The sequence below is a fragment of the Oncorhynchus keta genome, chromosome 34 (genome assembly GCF_023373465.1).
Source record: "Oncorhynchus keta strain PuntledgeMale-10-30-2019 chromosome 34, Oket_V2, whole genome shotgun sequence".
Classification (NCBI taxonomy): Eukaryota; Metazoa; Chordata; class Actinopteri; order Salmoniformes; family Salmonidae; genus Oncorhynchus; species Oncorhynchus keta.
This window is the reverse complement of record NC_068454.1, coordinates 33722300-33745610: the sequence shown is the minus strand read 5'-3', so window position 1 is coordinate 33745610 and position 23311 is coordinate 33722300. Positions and strand designations below refer to the sequence as shown.

The 23311-nt window shown below is 41.7% G+C and overlaps 3 protein-coding genes and 1 pseudogene across 5 annotated transcripts; all 4 read left to right on the top strand.

Moving 5' to 3' along the window:
- The first annotated feature begins 1313 nt into the window (after positions 1 to 1313).
- On the top strand, positions 1314 to 6115 carry LOC118366982 (sialic acid-binding Ig-like lectin 11). 3 transcript variants are annotated; one of them, XR_004822054.2, is made up of 9 exons: positions 1314 to 1390; positions 1503 to 1907; positions 2138 to 2211; positions 2509 to 2859; positions 3039 to 3296; positions 3393 to 3636; positions 3710 to 3800; positions 3915 to 3975; positions 4093 to 6115. XR_004822054.2 is itself a non-coding variant. In XM_052493730.1 (8 exons), the coding sequence occupies exons 2-5, from the start codon at positions 2157 to 2159 to the stop codon at positions 3542 to 3544; spliced, it is 816 nt and encodes a 271-aa protein (XP_052349690.1). In that variant the 5' UTR covers positions 1322 to 1390; positions 1503 to 2156; the 3' UTR covers positions 3545 to 3636; positions 3710 to 3800; positions 3915 to 3975; positions 4093 to 6115. The 3 variants fall into 3 exon arrangements, 2 of the variants coding, with proteins under 2 accessions (XP_052349690.1, XP_052349691.1); XM_052493730.1 differs by having other exon boundaries at positions 1322 to 1390; positions 1503 to 2211; XM_052493731.1 differs by lacking the exon at positions 3710 to 3800 and having other exon boundaries at positions 1322 to 1390; positions 1503 to 2211.
- Positions 6116 to 8953: 2838 nt separating this feature from the next.
- Positions 8954 to 10667, top strand: LOC127906047 (uncharacterized). Its single transcript, XM_052492645.1, has 4 exons — positions 8954 to 9206; positions 9324 to 9566; positions 9666 to 10537; positions 10578 to 10667. Exons 2-4 carry the CDS (start codon positions 9371 to 9373, stop codon positions 10665 to 10667), a joined length of 1158 nt encoding a protein of 385 aa, XP_052348605.1. The 5' UTR covers positions 8954 to 9206; positions 9324 to 9370.
- LOC118366981 (uncharacterized) lies at positions 10552 to 15610 on the top strand. Its single transcript, XM_035749881.2, has 6 exons — positions 10552 to 11726; positions 11930 to 12062; positions 14511 to 14783; positions 14987 to 15163; positions 15293 to 15477; positions 15558 to 15610. Exons 1-3 carry the CDS (start codon positions 10671 to 10673, stop codon positions 14618 to 14620), a joined length of 1299 nt encoding a protein of 432 aa, XP_035605774.1. The 5' UTR covers positions 10552 to 10670; the 3' UTR covers positions 14621 to 14783; positions 14987 to 15163; positions 15293 to 15477; positions 15558 to 15610.
- LOC118366664 (protein mono-ADP-ribosyltransferase PARP14-like) lies at positions 14768 to 19967 on the top strand (annotated as a pseudogene).
- Positions 19968 to 23311: the final 3344 nt, after the last annotated feature.

Below are 23311 nucleotides of genomic sequence, written 5' to 3'. Positions count from 1 at the left end.
TAAATAAAGAGAAAAAGTATTGATTATAATTATTTTATTATTTGTGCCCTGGTCCTAATTAGAGCTCTTTGTCACTTCCCACGAGCCAGGTTGTGACAAAATCACACTCATTCTTATGTTTAATAAATGTATCGCATAGTGTGTGTGTGGCAGGCTTACAATGATGGCAAAAAAGCAACATTTGAGAGTGCACTGACCCTGATGCTAGAGGGGGTACGCAGCTGGAGGATGAATGTTTGAAGGGGTACCGGACTATAAAAAATGTGGGAACCACTGCCTTAGACAATACAATTCTCAATTGTGTCACGGTTTTAATACTGATCAATAAGGTTACCCATCAAATACATTGATGACTAATTTCATGATGACAGATTAAAATCCTTGGTTTGAAGTTGAGCATAAAAAAATGTGTCCTTGATTCATACCAAAGATGCTTGGCACAAAAAAAGAGGCATAGTGTCCTTAGATGTAAACAACAGTATTGTGCGTTTTTATATGTATCAGGCTTAGTTATTCACCAGTTATAAAGTGTGTTTAAGTTGTCTACCTTTTGTGTTTCTAAGAATGCAGGGAGGGAGATGCAAAGGACAGCAGACAACGGACAGGTGAGTTCAGATCAAATAGTATTTGTTTTCTATCAGATTATCTACATTATATTACTGTTATTATTTTACTTTAATCGTCTTATCAAGGTAAAATAGCTTTAGCTTGTTAAGAAAAAAACAAGAAAAAAAGTAATTATCAGTCAATAAAGGATATTTGGGCTTGCTTCCTTTTTGAAACTTGATAATAGCTTGTTCCATGTGATTGTACTGCATTTGATGATTTGTTCTGCATATGAATCTCATTGTAAAACGTTTTGTTTTGCATTACTGTTTCCATATGTGTTATGTACTAGCATGTAATACAACATTAGTCTCATTGCCTGATACCTCCTAATTGCAGTATCAGGTGCAATCTATTCTTCATCATAGTAACCATATTTCTTCTATCATGTTCTATTCAATCTGCTCTGTTAACAGATCTGTAGGCCTAGGTGACATCATCAGTTGTTCTGCTTCTAGCGTCTCTGGGTCTTTGAAAAGTGCCATATAAGTCTGTTGTGGTGTTCTGATTATTATAATGATCATAATGAGGATTATTGTAATTATCATTATTAGGTAGAATGCATCTGTCACATCTGCTCCTGCTACGCCCTCTGGTGGTTGTCCGGTATCTCCTTTACCTACAGTTCTTTCCCTGTGTTCTCTCTCGCCCTCTCCCTCTCTGTTTAATTGTGTGATTGGAGACAGGTGTGCTGGAGTCAGAGCAGATCCCTACCAGCTGCAACTCATCCATAAATTAAGATCTCTACATATACCCATTCCTGCCACTTCCACTCTGCCAGAACGTAATCTCTGCTCAATCAGTTATTTATCTAGCCTTTTGTCTTTTCTCAAGATCCTGTTGCTCTGCTGTGCTTGTTTCCCTGCCTTAAACCATTTTTTGTCCTCTCCTTACAGTACCGCTCTGTTTCTGTCTCCTGTTCCACATCTCACCACCTTGCTCTGGATTTCACTCCCCACCATTACCTTGGATTCCCCTCAGGACCTGTTTCCCTGTCCTGCTCAGGCAACTCCATCCTCATTCTACACTCCTGTTTTTTTGCACTCATCTGAGCTACCCCGGTTCTGCACTTCATATTTCTCTGCGTTCAATAAACACATTCATCCCGACTTCCTCTTCTGAGTCCGCTCTTGGGTTCCCCCCCTTCGCTCGTCGTAACAGCATCATCTATGTTAATGTCTAAAGTGGAAGGACAGCTCTGTATCAGCTACTTTCAATATGTGCCAACCACACTGTTAGTTCCTGTTTCCACACACTGCTAGTCAGTTGATTTACTGTACAAGTCCTTTCCACTTCACTCTGTAAGTACGTGTGACAATATCTAATAACATTGTGTTTAATTTGATGTTTTTAGTAATAAACCATATATTGTGATAATGATAGGATCGTTGGCCTTAACGCTATGGTCAGAATTAGAGGGGGAAATGTATTTAGAGCAATATATGTATAATACCGTTGTGTGCTAAGTATCAAGTGCAGTTATTCACCAGTTATAAAGTGTGTTTTAGTTGTCTACCGTTCTCTTTGTAAGACTGCATGGAGATGCAACAATGGCATTGAGAACAGCAGGAAGTGTGTTGATGGTCTTTATCTGGTCTGAAACAGGTATGGTCTCATTCCTAACCTTTCAGTAACCATCCTTTTCCTATCCTTTGCTATTCAATCTATAGACATTTCTAAACAATTCTAACAATTCACAATAAGTTGCTTCTCAATGTTCATTTGTTGTAAATGATTCATTTCCTTGTTAATATTTAGATTTGCTCCTCACACCTCACATATAGTATATGCTTGTGGTTTCCATTCGCTTATCTCTCCTCAACTGGTGAAAAAAATTGGGTGTGGGCCAGGGGTTTCTTTAATGGTTCTTTAGTTGCCCTGTGATGTGTGACTGTGTTGCAGTGGTACTGGGTCAGAATGGCTGGAGGGTGACTTACAACCCTCAGAGTATCTGTGCCTTGAAGAGGTCAACAGTGGATCTGTCCTGCTCTTATACATATCCCAGAGGTCATACAGTCACAGGGACATCATGGTTCTATAGATGGTCTGTTGTGAAACCTCAGAATGATGATCGTGTGGAGTACTATGGGGACAGCGTGAACGACTGCACCCTGAGAATCACAGACCTGAGAGAGAGTGACTCAGCTGAGTACTGGTTTACATTGAGGACTCAGATCATACAAGGTCATGTCTTTCAAAGTGTGAGAAGTGAGAGCTATTCTGGCAGTCCTGGAGTCAGGCTGTCCGTCACAGGTACACTATTTTGTAATACTTTATCAGTTACATTCAAGTCTTTGGAAATCTGTTTTAATTTGATATTATACAGTACATTAGGAATGACAGTCTGTATATAATATGGACGTCTTGTGTCATTTGCTTACAATGGTTGTTGGGTAAGTTGATAAGGTTATAATGTTTGTTTTTAATCACAGGCCTGGAGGCAAAATTTCAAACTATAGTGACAGAGGGACAGCCTGTGACACTGACCTGTAGCACCACCTGTACTCTGACTGACAACCCCAACCCCACCTACATCTGGAAGAAGAACAGACAACGTCTCACAAACCCAAAGACCAAAAGTAACTACCTGTACCTAGACCCAGTCAGCAGTGAGGATACAGGCAGATACTCCTGTGCTGTAAACGGCCATGAGAATCTCCCCTCTGCTGAAGAGACTCTCACTGTCAGATGTGAGTACAATAAATATATATAATCTAACCAATTTAATTCTAGTATTATACTTTGGTTACACTGTGTGTTCATTTGTATGTCATTCCCAACACTAGATGGCCCAAAGAGAGTGTCAGTATCAGTCAGTCCTTCTGGTAAAATAGTGGAGGGCAGTTCAGTGACTCTGACCTGCAGCAGTGAAGAACGTAACCTACAAGAAGAACGTAACCTCACCAAAAGCATCAGGACAGAGTTACAGCATCACTAACATCAGCTCTGAGGACAGTGGAGAATGCTACTGTGAGGCTGAGAATACAATTGGAGCCCAGATATCTACACCTCAATTGATCATTGTAGCCGGTAAGATTGTGTTTTTATTTTAAATTTGAAGTTACACTATCAGATAACGTTCATATCATTCTTTATGCTTTAGAGAAACAAGCTTCTGTGAAGAATGCATCTATAGGAATCATAGTGGTTGTTCTGGTTCTCATCCTCTGTCTCTCTGTCCTTATGTGGTTCAGGTGAGTGAATAATTTACCTCTTTTTTTTACATTGTGTTTTTTATAATTGATCTTGATTGATTTGAATTGATTCATCCATTCATATATTCATTCATTCTTTAATTTACAAAACAGGAAGGCCTCCAAATCCACCTCCGACACAAGAGACAGAAGAGACACAGTAGACAATGGACAGGTGAGTGTTGGAATCAGTTGACTGAGAACTAAAGTGGTCTTTGAAGAGATGGACTCAATGACTGTGGTATTACTTTATTTTTCAACCCTCATGTTGTCTGTCCTCTCTCCTCATCAGCAAGACTCTAGTCCCGTGTATGACAACATCTCAGGCATGACCCATACTGCAGCACCGACAGTGGACACAGACAACCAGGATAACGTTCAATACGCCAGCATTCAACACAGAAACCAGGAAGTGCCTGAATACTCCACTGCCCAACCGTCTCAACCCCAGAAACAGGAGGAGGATGTCCAGTACGCTGCTGTGAAATTTAACCACACCAGTGCTGTTGACATGCCAGTAGAGACCACTGGTACAGTACACTGGAAACACCAGGTTTTAGTGTAGCTGGTGAGACATACAAAAGTAAAGAGAAATAAGCCAATTGTTATGGACGAATTGTAGGGATATTTTCCAACTATTCTTCTTGTATAATATGTTTGCTCCAAAAATGCATTTCTTGTAGAACTTCACTGACGTTTTGGTAGTTAGAAAGAGGCCTCATGAAGACAGGACGTCAGCTCTGCATCCCAATTTTAGTCCCTCAGTACTTCTAGTTGGTGTCAACCACAGACATCACATTATTATTATTTCGCACTGTCAGTAGGTCCCCTTCCACACCTGGTGACATTAATTTGCTACATCACTACACCCTAGTTACACCTCCACACCTGGTGACATTAACCAGGGTGTAGTGCTGTAGTAAATGAATGTCACCAGGTGTGAAGGTGGTGTAACCAGGATGTAGTAATGTAGTAAATGAATGTCACCAGGTGTGGAGGTGTAACCAGGGTGTAGTGATGTAGTAAACACTGTCTGTGTGGGTGGACCATTTCAGTTTGTCCGTGATGTGCACGCCGAGGAACTTAAAACTTTCCACCTTCTCCACTACTGTCCCGTCGGTGGATCAGGGGCTGCTCCCTCGGCTGTTTCCTGAAATCTACGATCTCCTTTGTTTTGTTGACATTGAGTGTGAGGCTATTTTACTGACACCACACTCCGAGGGCCCTCACCTCCTCCCTGTAGGCAGTCTTGTCGTTGTTGGTAATCAAGCCTACCATTGTAGTGTCGTCTGCAAATTTGATGATTGAGTTGGAGGCGTGCATGGCCATGCAGTCATGGGTGAACAGGGAGTACAGGAGAGGGCTGAGAACACACCCTTGTGGGGCCCCAGTGTTGAGGATCAGTGGGGTGGAGATGTTGTTTTCTACAGGTAAACAACAACTTCTACAGGAAGTCCAGGACCCAGTTGCACAGGGCGGGGTCGAGACCCAGGGTCTCGAGCTTAATGACAAGTTTGGAGGGTACTATGGTGTTAAATGCTGAGCTTTAGTCGATGAACAGCATTCTTACATAGGATATTCCTCTTGTCCAGATGGGTTAGGACAGTGTGCAGTGTGAGTGAACATGCACACACACACACACACTAATGATTAATATAATAGATCTACTGTACCTCCAGTGTTGAGGAAGGTGATTTTTCATTTCCCAGAGTACATGTCATAGTCCAACCTCTCCACCTCTCCTCCCCCTCAACTGGGCTTGGAGAAGCTAATCTCCAGACAATCTCTCATTTGCTCCTCAGGCATTGGGGGCTGGGCATTGGAGAAGTTGGCTGTCTTTGTGGAGACATCAAGGTGCACCTGCACAGCGACAGCCACAAACCTTGTTCACAATGTGTCACCTTGTCAACAGTACAGCACAGCACTAAATCAGCCATAAAATAAGTAATGGTGGACAAATGCCAGGCGAATGGCATCATTTTCTTGAACGTACCCCAACTCCTAACTCAAAATAGATTGGAACATGCCTTTACACTTTGTAGTAAAGACGGTTATTCCCTAGCCTAGCACACACACAGACTCCTTGGTAAATGAAATCATTATCAGGTGTAGGAGATTGTCTTTTAAGGGCCACTAAACACACCGATTGGCACGTGTGTTTTTCTGTTGCTCATTAGAAAAACAAGATTTCAGTCTTGGAGGTGTGTTTCATCCCCGTTTGGTTTTTGACATTTGTCCCCCATGAGACACTGTAGGCACAGAATAAAATAACCATGATGATGTTTTTGCCAAGGATGGTTTAGTTTTACATCTAACTAAGGTGTTTGGTGCATTATTTCTCAAGTAAGAAAATGTGCAATGTTTTGTCTTATGAAAACAAAGTTGGAGGTGCTGCTCAGGTGTGTCTCACTATCTATGCTATTGGATAAAGAGCAATCACTGCAGCTGTTTACCCCATGTTAGTGTGCAAATGGACATCATCAAATCAAAACCCAACCTTCATTTACCCGTTGTGATGCACAGATGTTCCAAACTCCGTTTTAGAAGAGACTGACTTTATGACCAAAATTAACCTATTTACACTTTGTAGTCAATTTTGACAGTAGAATAACTGTTTCTGAATCGATGCCACATAGTCCATTTTCAAAGGGATTTGTTGCTTTTTAAAGGCAGTCACTCTTTAATGTCTTCAAGGTACTTAATTATAACATTAATTGTGTGAACTACTGTACCTCAAACTTCACAGAGGGGTCAAGTGTAAGGCTTGTCTTTGTCACAGGACACAGTGCACTTGGCCGTCTTCAAGATCTGTGCTGCCACTAGGGAAAAAAGGGGAATCCCAGTATTACACATACAATGAACATAGATAACTCTGGAATAGGATCAAATCTGATTTGTACCGTACATTACTATACATTCATTTGTCCTTTGTATCAAGCCACAAAAGTAAGTGATCTATCCTATTATATATCAACGGCTAATCCAAAATGAGAAGACATGGTCCCTTTGTCTGTTCATATGTGGCCGCCCTGATTCCTGTACCTTTTTCCTTGATGCACTGACCGCTGTCATCACTGCCCTCGTTCTCCTTACTGGAAAAACGTCACATTCTTCTCAGGGATTTGGGCATAGATCTGAAGCTAGCAGAGTCAATACTGTGAGTGTTTGTTTCTTTTTAGTTCCCTCATTTTAAGTTCATATCAAAGCATTCTGTTGTTACAGCCTGCCGGTCAAATTGACAGAGGGGTGGACATTCTGAACCTTGTTTGAGGTCAGTAGGTCACATGAACAAGGAGCTATTGAAATTAGAAACATTGAAAAATTGCATGAGATGAAAATAGACCAACTAAAGGGTCTGCAATGTGTAGGGCCGCTGAGTGTACATTCTTTAAAGTCAGTATGACCAAGGAGCTATTGACATTTTTAATTTTAAAACATTTATGTAAAACCGTGTGAGATGAAAATGGACAAACTAAAGGGTGTGCAATGTGTAGGCCCACTGAGTGGACTTGTTTGAGTCAAATAGGTCACATGACCAAGGAGCTATTGAAATTCGAATGTAGAAAAAGTTTAAACTTTGTTTACGCTCCCTAACTAATTAATCTAGGAATACAAAATGCTGCTTGCTCACATGTTTATTAGCTTTGGAAAGCGAATGAATGTCCAAATCATGAAAATAAGACCTGTGCAATGTTGTGCGCAATTTGTCCAAAATCATGACACTTATTTGGATTCTGTGGCTCAAGTGGTTTGAAAGCGCGAATATCCGTCGAATATCCCATTTAAAACTGGCTTTACCTCGGTGGAGAACCGATTAACTTTCTTGTTCACTAATACTTCAAGTTCCTTGAAGTCACGAGGTTAAAATCAAAAGTTAAAGTTATTTTATGCACTATACAGGGCGCAACCATCTGGGCTCAACACAACATATTAGCACGAATTCTCCATAATAACCGAAATAAAAAAAGACACTGTGGCACGATTTCAGAGTGTGGAATCTCAGAATCCTCGTTCCCCTGAGACACGAACTGTCACTTCAACAGGACAGGTGAGCAATCAAAGTTTCTGAAATAAGAGTCATACAAGTATGATCACGCTTCAATCAATATAGGTCCACCTAATTTTCTGAATAAAGACGGAAAAAACACTGATTTTGGAGGGTCTGCCAGACGACCTAGACAAAATTAGATCCAAGTTGGACTTGTACTTCAAAAACAAAAGGAGGTCTGGAGGAGAGGTATTACAAATTCAAGACTATCCTGGGGACAAGAAGAAGGCTCTGCTCGTTTACCACGAAGATGCATGTAATTATAAAAATATTTTGAAATCAAAATATTTACATACTGTCAATTTAGACACATCTGATTGTGAATAAATTAGCCTAATTATACAGTTTATCTATTGTGCTCAGGCCTATATCTGAAGTATTGTGATAAACAGTTAATGTAAAGTATTTTGACAAACATCTGAGGCACCAAGATTGTGTTCAGTAATGTAATGTCTTAGGAGCAAAAAGAGCAGAATCTGCTTTTGTACAATGGGGTTCATTAGGCAGAGACTACATATACTGTACCTAATGATGGTATTTTATCATTTCCCCAGCTCTGCAGAAAGTGTTGGCTAAAAGAGATCATAACATAGATTTTTAAAAACCCATTGGGGTGGTTGAGCTTCAAGTGAAACTGAAGGAGAATGGCGGTGAAACAAAAGTGAAGAATGTTAAACCACCTCTCTTACCAAAAAGAGACAATCTGACTCTTGTGGGAAATCTGCACTCAACACCGAAGAGAAGGTGATTCTTTGTTTATTTGTTATATTGCATCAAGTTTGCCATATTACAATATTTTGACATGTGTTTTTCTGTGCTTGTCTTTATCTGTGATGTAGCAGCCAGTGTCAGACAGTCAAGCAGGTAAGACTGATATTCATAAAGACACTTATTCATCAATGTATAACATCAGTATGGGAATCATATTCATGTTAATGCTCTCTCTCTCTCTCTCTCTCTCTCTCTCTGTGTGTGTTTCTGTTTATTTTTCAGATTCAGTGGAGGATAAGGATATTACATGTCATCTACTTATATCCACAGGTGAACATCATATGAGTTTATTTCTTGAGTCTGTTTGGACAATCATGCCCACCAATGAATTCTTTACCTCCTGTCAGATGCAGAGAAAGTCCTTGCCAAGAAGGAGCATCAGTATGGCATTTCTGTGGAGGTGTACAATGAGACTGCTGTGGAAGGGAAACTGGACAACAGGCGCTTCATCCTGACTGGGTTTAATGAGAGCTGCAAGTGCGACATCATCTCTCTGTTCATCGGCAGCTGCAGCCAAGGGGCTGAGCATGCCTGGGAGACCCTGGACGATGGAGACAGAGTAGTGGTCAGCTTCAAACAAAACATTGGTGGGTCCACAGATACATCAAAAACATGTATACACAATATCTCTAATATTACGCCATTAAGTGACCAAAAAACGGCATACGATACTAATCTAACTATTAACATTTTATGTTACGCAGACATAAAGTCCTTCCTTAGGAAATGTTCATCAAATAAGTACCAGGGCATGGAGATCGGGGCGTGTCGTTTAGAGCTGACAGACTCTGTGCTTGTCCAGGGGGACATGAGCCAAATCAAAGGAGGAGTGGAGGAGGCCCTCAATCTCTACTTCTCCAGCAAAAGGAGCAAAGGAGGAGATATCAAGTCCCAGATCTGGGTTACCAAGGGCAAGAGCATGGTCATCACCTTTGAAGACTGTCATGGTAGGCCCCTTTTCAATTACATTATCCTCTAGAAATAGGATGACGTTTTAAACTCACCTGTTCAGTAAATAATTCTGCCCTCTGTTCACCTTATTTCAGTTGCCTATCAGGTTGTGGAACACAAGCATCATTTCGGTGGGGTGGACCTCATAGCTCAGCTATTCTACTCCAGTCTGCAGAAGGTGTTAACAGGGCAAACAGCCCTCCAATCAGACATCCCTTCTAACATAGCCCTTTGTCTCAGTTCAGCACTTTTCGACTTCATTAAATGTGATGAAGCCCACAGCCAGGATTTAACAACTGGACTACGTAAGGTCAATGCTAGCGTCTCCTTCAATATGATCACAGAACCCCCACAGATGGAGCTGGATATGACCATGGAGAAGGAGTCCTTGGGCATGCTCAGACTGGGCCCTAAATGGGGAAGAATTGCCCAGAGAGAGGCTCTGGCCTTGCTAAAGAAATACAAAGAGGTTCAGCTGCCCACAGCGGTGGAGGTCTGGGAAAGGGTTGAGAATAGTTGTCTTGGTCTCAAATCCTCTGATGCCAGCATCTCTTACAAGAAGAGCAATGGTGAGATTGTGGTGGTAGGAGTGCAGAATGAGGTGAAGACCCTTGTGGAGAAGATTGAGCACATGGTGAAGAAGGTCAGTGATGAGCTTCAGATGGAGAGGAACACAATAGTAAGAAAAATCTCACTGGACTCCAGAGAGAAGTTTGAGATCATCTGGGATCTTGTCTCTGGCAAACTAGTGGACGTGGAGTTTTCCAAAGATGAAGAAAGCTTCATCATATGTCTAAAGGGTTTGGAGAACAAGGTGAGTACCGCAGAAGGTGTTGTCCATGAGGCAATGGGGAATGTTGAAACCAGACTGCTTAATAATGTATCAGTGCCTTTGATGGAGTTCTTGAAATCTCTGGACCTGAAAAAGTTTGAGAGGAAGCATTTTTCCCAGAACCACATATCGTCTGTATTCCTCCTTAGTGATGGTTCCATCCAGATCCTTGCAGAAAGAGCTGACATCCAGAGAGCTGAAGACACATTACATGAGGTCATCAAAGAGGAAGTCATCAAACTCACACCAGACCAAGCCCATGTGACCAATGGCGAACAATGGGCACAGTTCTTTGCCATACTTAATGGAGACCTCAAATTCACCAAGAACAACCAGCATCTCCGTAACACAGGAGAAGATTGGAGTCTGTGGATTCTCCAGTGTGGTGGCAGATGTGGCAGGGAAGTTGAGGGGATACCTGGACAACAAGAAGCCAGAAACGGTGGATGTCTCTCTCAAACCAGTCCAGGAAGTAGAGTTTGTGGCCTCTTGCATGAACCTCTCAGAGGTCCCTAAAATCAAGGCTCTGGGCGTGACTATACTGCCATGCAAAACACTAGGATCTCCTTGTCTGAAGATCACAGCAGCGAGTAATACAATCAAAGAGGCCGTAGATGCAGTGAAACAGCAGGTCAGTACAATTACAACGGAGAGGTACACATACTCCAAGGCCGGGGAGTCCAAAGTCCTAGAGAAAAACCAAGCGGATCTGCAGGCCAAGTTCAAGGATTTAGGGTGCAAACTCTACCTATCACCAGTGATTACCCACTGTCAGAAATACAGATACAACATTGAAGGTTGCGTCACTTTAATTGTTGGTCAGGGTAACATCTCCCAACATGCTGCAGATGCTTTGATCTGCCCTCTGAGCAGCAGTCTGTCCTTTGATACTCCGATCGCTAAGCAGTTCCTTCAGATTGGTGGGCCTGATATCAGGAAGGTGTTTGACAAGTTCCTGAAGGAGAGGCAGACTCTACAGCCAGGAGATGTGGTCTTGTCCAACCCAGGCACCCTTGGAGCTCAGCACCTCATCTATGCAGTGCTTCCAGTATGGGGGAAGGACACCTCAACTCTTAGAAATATCAATCTACAGTCAACGGTCCAGGACAGTTTACTGAAAGCAGACATCAAGAAGTGCGTCTCCATATGGATGCCAGCGATGGGGTGCGATACCTTTGGTTTTCCCGTCACAGAGAGCTGTGCAGCAGTTATCAAGGGAGTCCTCGGTTTCATTAAACAGAAACCCCAACACCTGAGGAACATATTTGTGATAGACTCCGATGCCAAGATAGTGGGGGAGATCCAGTCAGCCATTGAAGGAGAGGTAAGTCTGTTTCTCAACATTCCATTCGATGTTTAGTGTTCCTTTTATAATGTCACCTGGCTATATCTGTGATTAACATACCATGTCAAACCTTGGTACATGCTTAGGTTTGATTTAAGGAGGAAATGTGCAGTGTTAATGTAAATGGGGTCAAGTATTCCCGTTGAAAGTCCAACCTCTTCTTGTCCTACTTCATTCAACAGGGTTATCGTCGACAACAAATAACCAACAAAACAGCAACAGGCACAACTCTAACTGCTCCCTCTGCAGCCACTGCCCCACATAACACACATCCACCACCACCCCTAGTGGCTAAGCCAGGCGCAGACATCAAAGGTTAGTTCCTTCAACCATACTTTTTGTATAATCATACCATATGGTTGAATACTGCAGGAAACCTATAGCGTGCCCTGTCCTCACAAACTGATTTGTGTTTGAAGTGTTTGAAGTTTTTAGTATAAGGTTTTTCAAGATGAGTGATGAGAAGAGAAGCATTGGGCTGGATGATTATCTCACTACACCACCTTATGAAATTGGCAGACGGATGGATTAAAAGTATGTTTTCCTTGTAATTGTTCTGACAGCCAACTTTATAGCTCTGCCCATAACTTTTGGACTTTATAGCATTCCCAGAAAGCATGGATAATTGGGTAATTCTTAGTTTTACACTTAAGACATCATGACCGTTATGCTGTAGAATTTGTGAATTTTGTATTTTGTATAATAAATTATATACATTAGTTTATACTGAATTAAGCATACATTTTAGTTACCTTTAATTTCATTAGTTATGCTCCAACATTCCCTCCATATTGTGCCAACATCAATTCTTTTTAAGTCTTGGTTCCAATAGTTTATTTATTTTTTCTGAGATTGTCAGTTGGATATGTTCTCTGCAAGGTTTTGTATATCTTACCTATCATATGAGCATCATTTTCTGACTCAATGTCCAAAAGATTTTAAATCAAATGTTGTGATATCTAACTTTTAAGTTTGAAAATATCTTCATTGGTCAGTACAAAACTAAATGTGTTTCCTGTTACCAAATAATTACAGTTTCTGTGCCTTTAATTTTCCAGTTTATCGGTTGAATTCTGAAAAGCTATCCAAGTAATGTTCCATACAGTTTGGTATGGAACAAGGTTTGGTGTTCCTAATGTCTGGTATTCTCAGCGTATATTTCGCAAGTAAAAACATTGGGTAGCGAGTTGATACAATTCATCGTCTAGAAGGTTAAAACCACCCTCAGGCTTGAGCAGGCTTGAGCCTGTTTCTTATGCTGAGGTCTATAAAGCATTGAAGGCAATAGACACTAAAATGTCTGCAGGTCCAGACAACCTGGATCCCTACCTCTTAATAATAGCAGCTGGTGTTATTACTGAAGTTTATGAATCCCTAGTGAACTCAGTTAAAAAAACGTCTTAATTAAAAATAACATACTGAGCAGAGTTCAGTCTGGCTTTAGATCTGGGCACAGCACCACAACTGCAGCTATGGCAGTGGCAAATTACATCATTAATGCACTTAATAAAAAGCAACATTGCGCTGCTCTGTTTGTTGATTTATCAAAGGCATTTCATTTAGTTGACCATAAATTGTTGCTAGGGTGACTCAGTAACATTGGTCTCAGTGAAGGGGCAGTAAATTGGTTTAGGAACTATTTTTCTGACAGAACACAATGTGTACATACTGACAATCACAAGTCTAGCTTTCTTGAGATGAATAAAGGTGTGCCCCAGGGTTTCATTTTAGCTCCTGTGTCCTCAATTTCTATTAATGATTCGGGAAATGGGATGCAACCAGCAAAGTTACATCTAAATGTAGATGATACAGTCATATACTCATGTTCTCCTTCCCTGGTTCAGGTTGTTCAAGAGCTCCAGACTGCTTTTCAGTCTCTGCGGTCCTCCCTTTGTGGTCTCAAACTGGTCTTGAATGTACAAGAAACAAAATTCATGACCTTTACCAGAGCTCGAACTCTGCCAGAGAGCATTAGCATTGTCACATCTGGTGGCTTATCCATTGAAAGAGTGTCATCCTACAAATACCTAGGTATATGGTTGGACGACAAGTTGTCCTTTTAAAGTTAATTTCGATAATCTTGTGAGGAAGCTTCAATTGAAATTAGGTCTTTATTTTCGTAATAAGGCTTGCTTCCCGCTTATGGCTAGAAAGAAGCTTGTTCAGGCCATTTTTCTCTTTGTAATTGATTATGGTGACTTGTTGTATATGCATGCAACCTCCTCCGTCTTACAGAGACTGGATTCTGTTTCTCATGCATCCATTGCACTTTATTACAAATGCCAAGTCACTCACCCACCATTGCACCTTGTACCGAATGGTAGGTTGGACCTAACTTTATATGCGCAGGAAGCTACATTTGTATGTGTTCATCTACAAAGCCCTTTTGGGTAAACTCCCTCTTTACCTCTGCAGTCTGGTTTCTTTCACCACCAGCAGTTACCATACCCGTTCTGTAAGGTAAAGTCCCCAGGACATTCACAGTATTAGGCAAGACTGCCTTCTCTTCTTGTACACCAGATGCATGGAATAGTCTACAATCCATGCTTCATCTAGATATGTTAGTGCCACTGAATGAATTTAAAATATTGATGGGAGACTCTTACGGAGGAGTGGAAATGCTTTTTTAGGCTGGATAATGTTGTGTGTTTTAATTCTGTAATGTATTGATTGTTGCTGCGTACTTTTTGAAGAATGTCTTCGGTGGGGTAATTGTTCCATTTGAATTAGATCTTAATTTCTTAATTTTTCTTCTATTAACAGTGATTATTAGTGGAGTGTCAGTGTTCCTGAAGAAGGGAGACATCACCAAAGAGACAGTGGATGTCATAGTGAATTCCAACAACCATCATCTGAATCTTAATTGTTTTTAATGACATGTTCACACAGTTTGTTTTCAGTTTGGTTTCATTTGACGGTGTACGGTAAGTCTCTAACTTACTGTATGTCTTATCTCAACAGGTGTGTCTGGAGCCATCCTAAAGGCAGCTGGGAAATCAGTAGTGGATGAATGCAGAAGAATGGTACAATCACTTGGTAAGGCATTTTTTATTCAACCTTAATTTATCCAGGAAGTCCCATTTACAAGAGGACTAAGTCAAGCGATAATACTTGATATGATAAGATTAGGTTATAAAATCAATATTTCCAGAAATAATATAGTATTCAGCTTGCTACCAGACCATTAGTGTTGAACCTTAATCACAGAATACTGGTTTGTTTTGTCCCAATTTCCCCAGGTGTCCTGAAGGACAATGATGTTGTGTTCTCATGTGGTGGGAAACTGAACTGTAAGAACATAGCTCAGATAGTTGGGCCCAAGAATGCTGCAAATATCACTACCTCCATAGAGAATGTCCTTAATCTGTGTGAGCACAGGAAGGCAGTCACAATGTCCATTCCTACTATTGGCACAGGTGATTCAACTGAAATATATTATAAAACTAGATGTTCCATTCCAGTGTCACTTGTACTGATTAATCAATCAATTTATTTGTTTCAATTGATCTATTTCTCACTTTGGATGCTGATGCCTTGTGCTTCAGGGAAAGTTGGCATTGAGCCCAAAGATTCCATCAAGGCCATACTAAAAGGACTGGAGAGTCACATATCACAGATGCCTTCATCCAGCATCAAAATCATCTTCATAGTGGCCTTTGAGCAAAAGATCTTTGACCTCTTGAGAGATTACTTTAACGAAAGGAACCTGGGCCCACACAAAATCGAGCAGGTAGATTTAATTCACCTAAGGCTCATTTGAAAATGTTTTGTTGATGAGTGTGATGACTAGAGGTTATGGGTTTTATTTAGGCAAATGCTGCATCACCATCTACACCTTCTCAGTCCAGTCTTCCCCCCAAATCAAGGTCTGACTTTGATACTTTGTTTGAATTTGAAATTAATTCACGGTGTCCCATTTTAAAATGTGCATTGGTATCGTTGTCACAATATGTGTGGGTGAAATGTTGACCTTTTCCCTCCCCTAGTTAAAATCCATGGTGTCAGAATTGAAGTGAGGAGAGGCGACATCACTCAAGAAACTGTCAGAGGTATCGTGAATACCACTCTCAGAGGAGTGTGTTAGCCAGGACCTGCCCTCCAGCCACTTGCCCCTGCTGCTGGAGCCGCAGAAACAGGCCATCGTGGCCCTGAGCCAGAATAACCAGGTCCGTGTCCTGGTAGCATCCCCAAACAAAGTCACTGTCTCTGGGAAGAAAGACAACATTTTTTCCGCTGTCCTCCAGATTAGGGACTATCTGCTGGGGGCGAGGGACAGGGATAACCGGGAGGGAGAGGAGAAGAGGATGAGGGAGACGGTGCGCTGGGAGGCCGGGGAGGGAGAGGTCTGGGGAGAGCTGGATCAGAGTCTCAGCTATGACCTGGAGCTGGCCTGCCACAGGAAAGACAAGAGTTTTAAATATAACCACCAGGGGGAGACACTCACTGTTGATCTGAGCCGAATGCAGCAGACTGACAGCAAAGGGACCATCACCAGGGTCAAAAGGAGGCTTGTGGCAGATTCTGACACAGGTAATACCTTGGTTATATGTTTAGGGTAAAGCTTTATAGTCAAGCATCATTTATAGTTCATACAAATGTATAGTTTATCAAAGGTGTATAATACAGAACATCAAAAGAATATGAATTGAAATAATACAAATGTATTTGATAATAACTAATTGATCCTGAGTTTTTACATCGATGATCTGTTCAATGGTTTCCTCTGTGCTTCTGTTTTTCAGCTGTCATTCAGTTCCCACGGAGCTGGACCAGAATGGACGGCAAGGATCTGGAGATAGTCACACTGGCTCCTAACTCAGGGGAGTACCAGAGCATAGAGAGGGAATTTGTTGCAACCTCCAAGAAACCAAATACTAAAACACAATCAACCGTTCAGATTGTCCAGGTAAATTAACTATTACTGATATGATATACACTGAACAAAAGTATAAACGCAACATGCAACAATTTCAAAGAGTTTGCTGAGTTACAGGTCATATAAGGTAATCAGTCAATTGAAATAAATAAATGAGGCCATAATCTATGGAATACAGATACCTTGTTGGTCACAGATACCTTTTGAAAAAGGTAGGGGGGTGGATCAAACGAAGCAGTCAGGATCTGGTGTGACCACCATTTGCCTAAAGCAGTGCGACACATCTTCACATACAGTTGAACAGGCTGTTGATTGTGGCCTGTGGAATGTTGTCCTAATCCTCTTCAATGGCTGTGCGAAGAAGCTGGATATTGGCAGGAACTGGAACACGCTGTCGTACATGTCAATCCGGAGCATCCAAAACATGCTCAATGGGTGACATGTCTGGGGGGTATGCAGGCCATTTAAGAACTAGGACATTTTTAGCTTCCTGGAATTGTGTACAGATCCTTGCGACATGGGACCGTGCATTATCATGCTGAAACATGAGGTGATGGCAGCGGATGAATGGCACGACAATGGGCCTCAGGATCTCGTCATGGAATCTCTGCATTCAAATTGCCATGGATAAAATGTAATAGTGTTTGTTTTCCATAGCTTATGCCTCCCCATACCATAACCCCACCATTGGGCACTCTGTTCACAATGTTGACATCAGCAAACCGCTCACCCACACCACGCCATACACGCTATCTGCCCGGTATAGTTGAAATCTGGATTAATCAGTGAAGAGCACACTTCTCCAGCGTGCCAGTGGCCATCGAAGGTGAGCATTTGCACAATGAAGCCGGTTACGACGCCGAAATGCAGTCTGGTCAAGACCCTGTTGAGGACTACAAGCACGCAGATGAGCTTCCCTGAGAGGATTTTTGACCGTTTGCAAAACCCACAGTTTCATCAGCTGTCCGGGTGGCTGTTCTCAGACGATCCCGCAGGTGAAAAAGCCAGATGTGGAGGTCCTGGCTGGGCTGGCGTAGTTACACATGGTCTGCGGTTGTGAGGCCGGTTGTACTTACTGCCAAATTCTCTAAAATGGTGTTGGAGGCGGCTTATGATAGAGAAATTAACATTCAATTATTAGGCAACGGCTCTGGTGGATGTTCCTGCAGTCAGCATGCCAATTGTACGCTTCCTCAAAACTTGAGACATCGGTGACATTGTGTTGTGTGACAAAACTGCACATTTTAGAGTGGCCTTTTATTGTTCCAAGCACAAGGTGCACCTTTGTAATGATCATGTTGTTTAATCAGCTTCTTGATATGCCACACATGTCAGATTCATGGATAATCTTGGCAAGGGAGAAATGCTCACTAACAGGTGTAATAAAATTTGTGCACAACATTTTAGAGGAATAAGCTTTTTGTGTGTATGGAACATTTCTGGGATCTTATATTTCACCTCATGAAACGTGACCAACACTATACATATTGCTTTTATATTTGTGTTCAGTGTAGATTATATACAACCAGGAGAGGAATGTAGTGCTTGTATCACTGACAATATCTATAATGCTTTATCTACAGATCCAGAGGATTCAGAGCAAGGACCAGTGGCAGAGGTACGCAGTGAAGAAACAGGCATTGGATAAGAAGTATCCTAAAAACAAGAATGAGCTCAACCTTTACCATGGCACCACCAAAGACATCTGTCAGAAAATCAATGCATGTGGTTTCAATAGGAGCTTCTGTGGGAGAAACGGTAAAGAACATTCTTTATCAACTCATACACTGTCCTCTCCATTATCATAACAGTAATGCTCTGTAGAGCTTAATCTAACAAATATTCAAACAAATGATCACTTAAACTGTCTCGTCATTATAGATTCCTGTAGTGAACCCCTCCATTTAATTTAATTTTTAACTTCTTGAAACTTTCTTGAATCATTCGGTTTCTCAAATCTTTTGGATTTTCTTTGGTTTCAGCTACTGTTTACGGGGATGGGACCTACTTTGCCAAAGAGACGTGGTACTCGTGCCAGGATGCCTACTCCAACCCAGACGCCAGTGGGCTAAAGTACATGTACCGTGCTAGTGGGTAATCCCTGCCTAGGGGTGGGGGGCATGAAGGAGCCAAACCCTCTGAACCCTACTGATCTCCATCAGGGCCTGCATGACTGTGCTGTCAATGACCTGCAGAATCCCTTTATCTATGTGGTGTTCTGTGATGCAGGGGCCTACCCCGACTACCTCGTCAGCTTCAAGACTGTCTGAGAGAGACAGTGAGGTGCCTGTTGGCCTTTTTTTTTTTTTTAAGAATACAGAACTGAAACGCCAGTACTGCAAAATGTAACATTTGCACTCTATAAACTGTAGAAACTACACTATATATACAAAAGTATCTGGACACCCCTTGAAATTAGTAGATTTGCGCTTTCAGCCACACCCATTGCTGACAGGTGTCCAAACATTGCTGACAGCCGCCAAACAATCAAGGCCAAACGAGTTGGCAGAACGGGACCACCGAGCGCTGAAGAGCGTAGCACGCAAAAATAGTCTGTCCTTGGTAGCAACACTCACTACCGAGTTCCAAACTGCATTTAGAAGCAATGTCAGCACAATAACTGTTTGTCGGGAGCTTCATGAAATGGGTTTCCATGGCCGCACACAAGCCTAAGATCACCATGCTCAATGCCAAGCATCAGCTGGAGTGGTGTTAAGCTCGCCTCCATTGGTCCCTGGAGCAGTGGAAATGCATTATCTAGAGTGATGAATCACGCTTCACCAACTGGCAGTCGGATGGACAAATCTGGGTTTGGCGGATGCCAGGAGAATGCTACCTGCCCCAATGCATAGTGACAACTGTAAAGTTTGGTGGAGGAGAAATAATGGTCTGGGGCTTTTTTTATGCTAGGCTAAGCCCCTTTGTTACAGTTAAGGGAAGTCTTAATGCTACAGCATACAATGACATTTTAGACAATTCTATACTTCCAACTTTGTGGCAACAGTTTGGGGAAGGCCATTTCCTTTTTCTGCATGACAATGCCCCTGTGCACAAAGTGAGGTCCATACAGCAATGGCTTGTTGAGATCGGTGTGGAAGAACTTGACTGGCCTGAACAGAGCCCTGACCTCAACTCCATTGAACACGTTTGGGATGAATTGTAACGTGACTGCGAGCCAGGCCTAATTGCCCAACATCAGTGCCTGACCACACTAATGCTCTTTTGGCTGAATGGAAGCAAGTCCCTGCAGCAATATCCCAACGTCTAGTGGAAATCCTTCCCAGAAGAGTGGAGGCTGTTATAGCAGCAAGGGAGGACCAACTCCATATTAATGCCCAGTGCTGTCTTACTCAAGACCTGTCTCAGTCTTGAGTCCGGTCTGGAGATCACATATTGAGTGTCTTGGTCTTGTCTCAGACAGTGAGGACCAGTCATTTCTTCTCCAGACCAGAAAAATGTTTGCAGTCAGAGTGCAGTATAACTCCAGTATACTGCATCCAAAATGTAAGAAATTTACTGCAGTAATTTTGCAGTGTGACTGCAGTTACAGTGCAGTATAACTGCAGTAATTCTGCAATTACTGTGTCTGAAATACCAGTCGACTGCAGTTTCAAAACTGCTATCTTTTTTTGTAAGGGGAGTAAAAAGCTCATTATCAGCTTCCATTCAGTCGGCACATAAAACTGCATCGCCAGGCCAAATATATACACACCTTTCTTGAAACTTTAATATCTTAACATCATATATTATAGACATGTTTACACAGTGGTGAACCTTTTGGCAGGCCTTCAGTGTGTGACCAGTTTGTGATTCTGAAAGACTAGCAACCGTAATAACAGCACATTCATGTAGGAGAGTGCACTTTTTGTAAAACACTAAGGATCAGTAGTGTAGTGGAGGGTATACACAGGTATAAACCATATAACCACCAGTACAATAGAGAAATCATGCACAAAGTAGCCTACACAATCGCAAAGCAGTGAAATAAATGAACATGCGTGCCGCTCATATAGCCTAGTTTCAGCGGAATATCATCTGCAGGCAGAAGTGTGCAGCTGACCACTTGCGCAATGTAGCCGCTTACGGGTATTCTTCAACATAAATGCGTAAAACTAAGTCACGATGCTGTAGACACCTTGGGGAATACGTAGAAAAGGTAATCTGGTTGATAGCCCATTCACTGCTCAATAGGGACGCATTGGAACGCAGAGCTTTCAAAAGGTGAGTCACTTCCGGATTGGATTTTTCTCAGGCTTTCGTCTGCAATATCAGTTCTGATATACTCACAGACAATATTTTTTACAGTTTTGGAAACTTTAGTGTTTTCTATCCTAAACTCAATTATATGCACATTCTAGCATCTTGTCCTGACAAAATATCCCATTTCATATGGGAACGTTATTTTTCAAAAAAATGAAAATACTGCCCCCTAGTCACAACAGGATATTATAATTAAGGTCCTTCTGTAATTGTAGTGTGATATTGTACCCCCTAGCTCGATTGTCCATTGTTTGTCATATATGTATGCTCGTGTTCCCTCATGTGCTTTATGTATTGATTTGTTGTTAATAATAAAAAATATATATTGATCTGAAAACGTAGTCGGAGGCGCCGTAAGGAGTGTGTGACGCAATTGTGGAGCCTCCAGAGTTATGCCGAGGCCAAATTGAACTTTGTACTTCATCGCGGTGCTCCTCCCAAATGTATCAATGCGGAAAGCTCCTTATAGCAGCTCCACATTGATATGATTGGTTGACGGTAGGTGGGGCGGGAGGTCCTGTATAAACACAAACTCACTTCCCTTGACAACAGCTCTGCTACGTGAAGCAGAACATGTAGGAATGCCCCGCCCCATAAGTGCTAGAAACTCTGGTAGTAAAATGTGTATTCTGACCTTGAATTTAATTTAAGCATGAAGAATAGCATGCTGTTCACCCCGCCATTCGTTCGAAGTGGAGATCTAAGAAATGAAGGTGTGGCAGAGGTGTGTCTACAGATACCGTATTCTGACCTTGACTTCATTCCCTAATAATTCCACCACCTTTACAAGGGAACCATGAATAAATGCTATCCAACCTACCAGTTCCAAGTGGGAAAAACATCTACTTTTTATATATTTATTATAGAAATAACAGCATTCTCCATGCACTGTAATTTCTGAATGTGTAAGAGCTATTGATAAGAGCTAGGTAAATGAGTAATCCGTTTGTAGAAGGGGATTGTAAGTACACATAGCAATTGTTTTAGGTGATTGTGAAACCAGCCATAAGAAGGCAAACTGAAAATCATATCAACATGACATGTATTGTGGACCCTTTTCCACTGTGAAATAGGCTATATATTGCTGCACCATTACTCAGATTTGTTTTGTGTATCAATATATTTAGTGCGTAAAGGCTCTCCAGGTTGTTTTTTATGATCCATACTTTCCTAACCCTAAAATGTGCCTAAATAATCTACAAGATTGGAGTATGTTTAATTCTACCAATTGGCGCTGAAATGGAGACGAAGGTGCATAGATGGCATTCTTTCATTGATCCCTATTTTCTGAACCCCTTCAATGTATTCTAGTCTGTCGACAAACATCTAATTAAAGGTATACCATATTTAAAGGGATGGCTTAAGATAAATGTAATAAACTCCATGAGCAAATTTGTGGGCCGGGAAGTAGGAGGGTTCAACAGTTGAATTCCATGTATGCGTGCACAAGAGACCCACGCCTGCAAAGCCAATTATGCACCTTCAAAGGTGATTCTAACATGTATTGACTCAGGGGTGTGAATAGTTATTTAAATGAGATATTTCTGTATTTAGTTTAATACGTTTGCAAAAGTCACTAAAAACATGTTTTCACTGTCATTATGGGGTATTTTAGTATCGATGACTGAGAAAAATAAGAGTTAAGAAATGTTGAATTCAGGCTGTAACAAAACGTGGAATAAGTCTAGGAGTATGTGCATTTGGGAAGTATTCAGACTCCCTTGACCTTTTACACTTTTACGTTACAGCCTTATTCTAAAATGTATTAAATTGTTTTTTTTCTTTCATCAATCTACACACAACCCATAATGACAAAGCAAAAAAAAGATTTTACTGTAGCAAATGTATTATAAACTCAAGTATTCAGACCCTTTACTCAGTACTTTGTTGAAGAACCTTTGGTATCACGCTGCAAGCTTGGCACACTTGTATTTGGGGAGTTTCTCGCAGATCCTCTCAAGCTCTGTTAAGTTGGTTGGGGAGCGTCGCTGCACAGCTATTTTCAGGTCTCTCCGGAGATGTTAGATCGGTTTCAATTCCGGGCTCTGGCAGGACCACTCAAGGACAATCAGAGACTTGTCCCAAAGCCACTTCTGTGTTGTGTGCTTGGGGTTTTAGTCCTGTTGGAAGGTGAACCTTCTCCCTGAGGTCCTGAGTAGGATTTCATCAAGGATCTCTCTGTACTTTGCTCTGATCACCTTTCCCTCGATCCTGACTCATCTCCCACTCCCTGCCGCTGAATAATATTTCCACACATGAGAATGCCACCACCATGCTTCACCGTAGGGATGGTGCCAGGTTTCCTCCAGACATGACGCTTGGCATTCAGGCCAGTTCAATCTTAGTTTCATCAGAGCAGAGAATGTTGTTTGAGAGTCTTTAGGTGCCTTTTACTGAGGAGTAGCTTCTGTCTGGCCACTAACAGGAT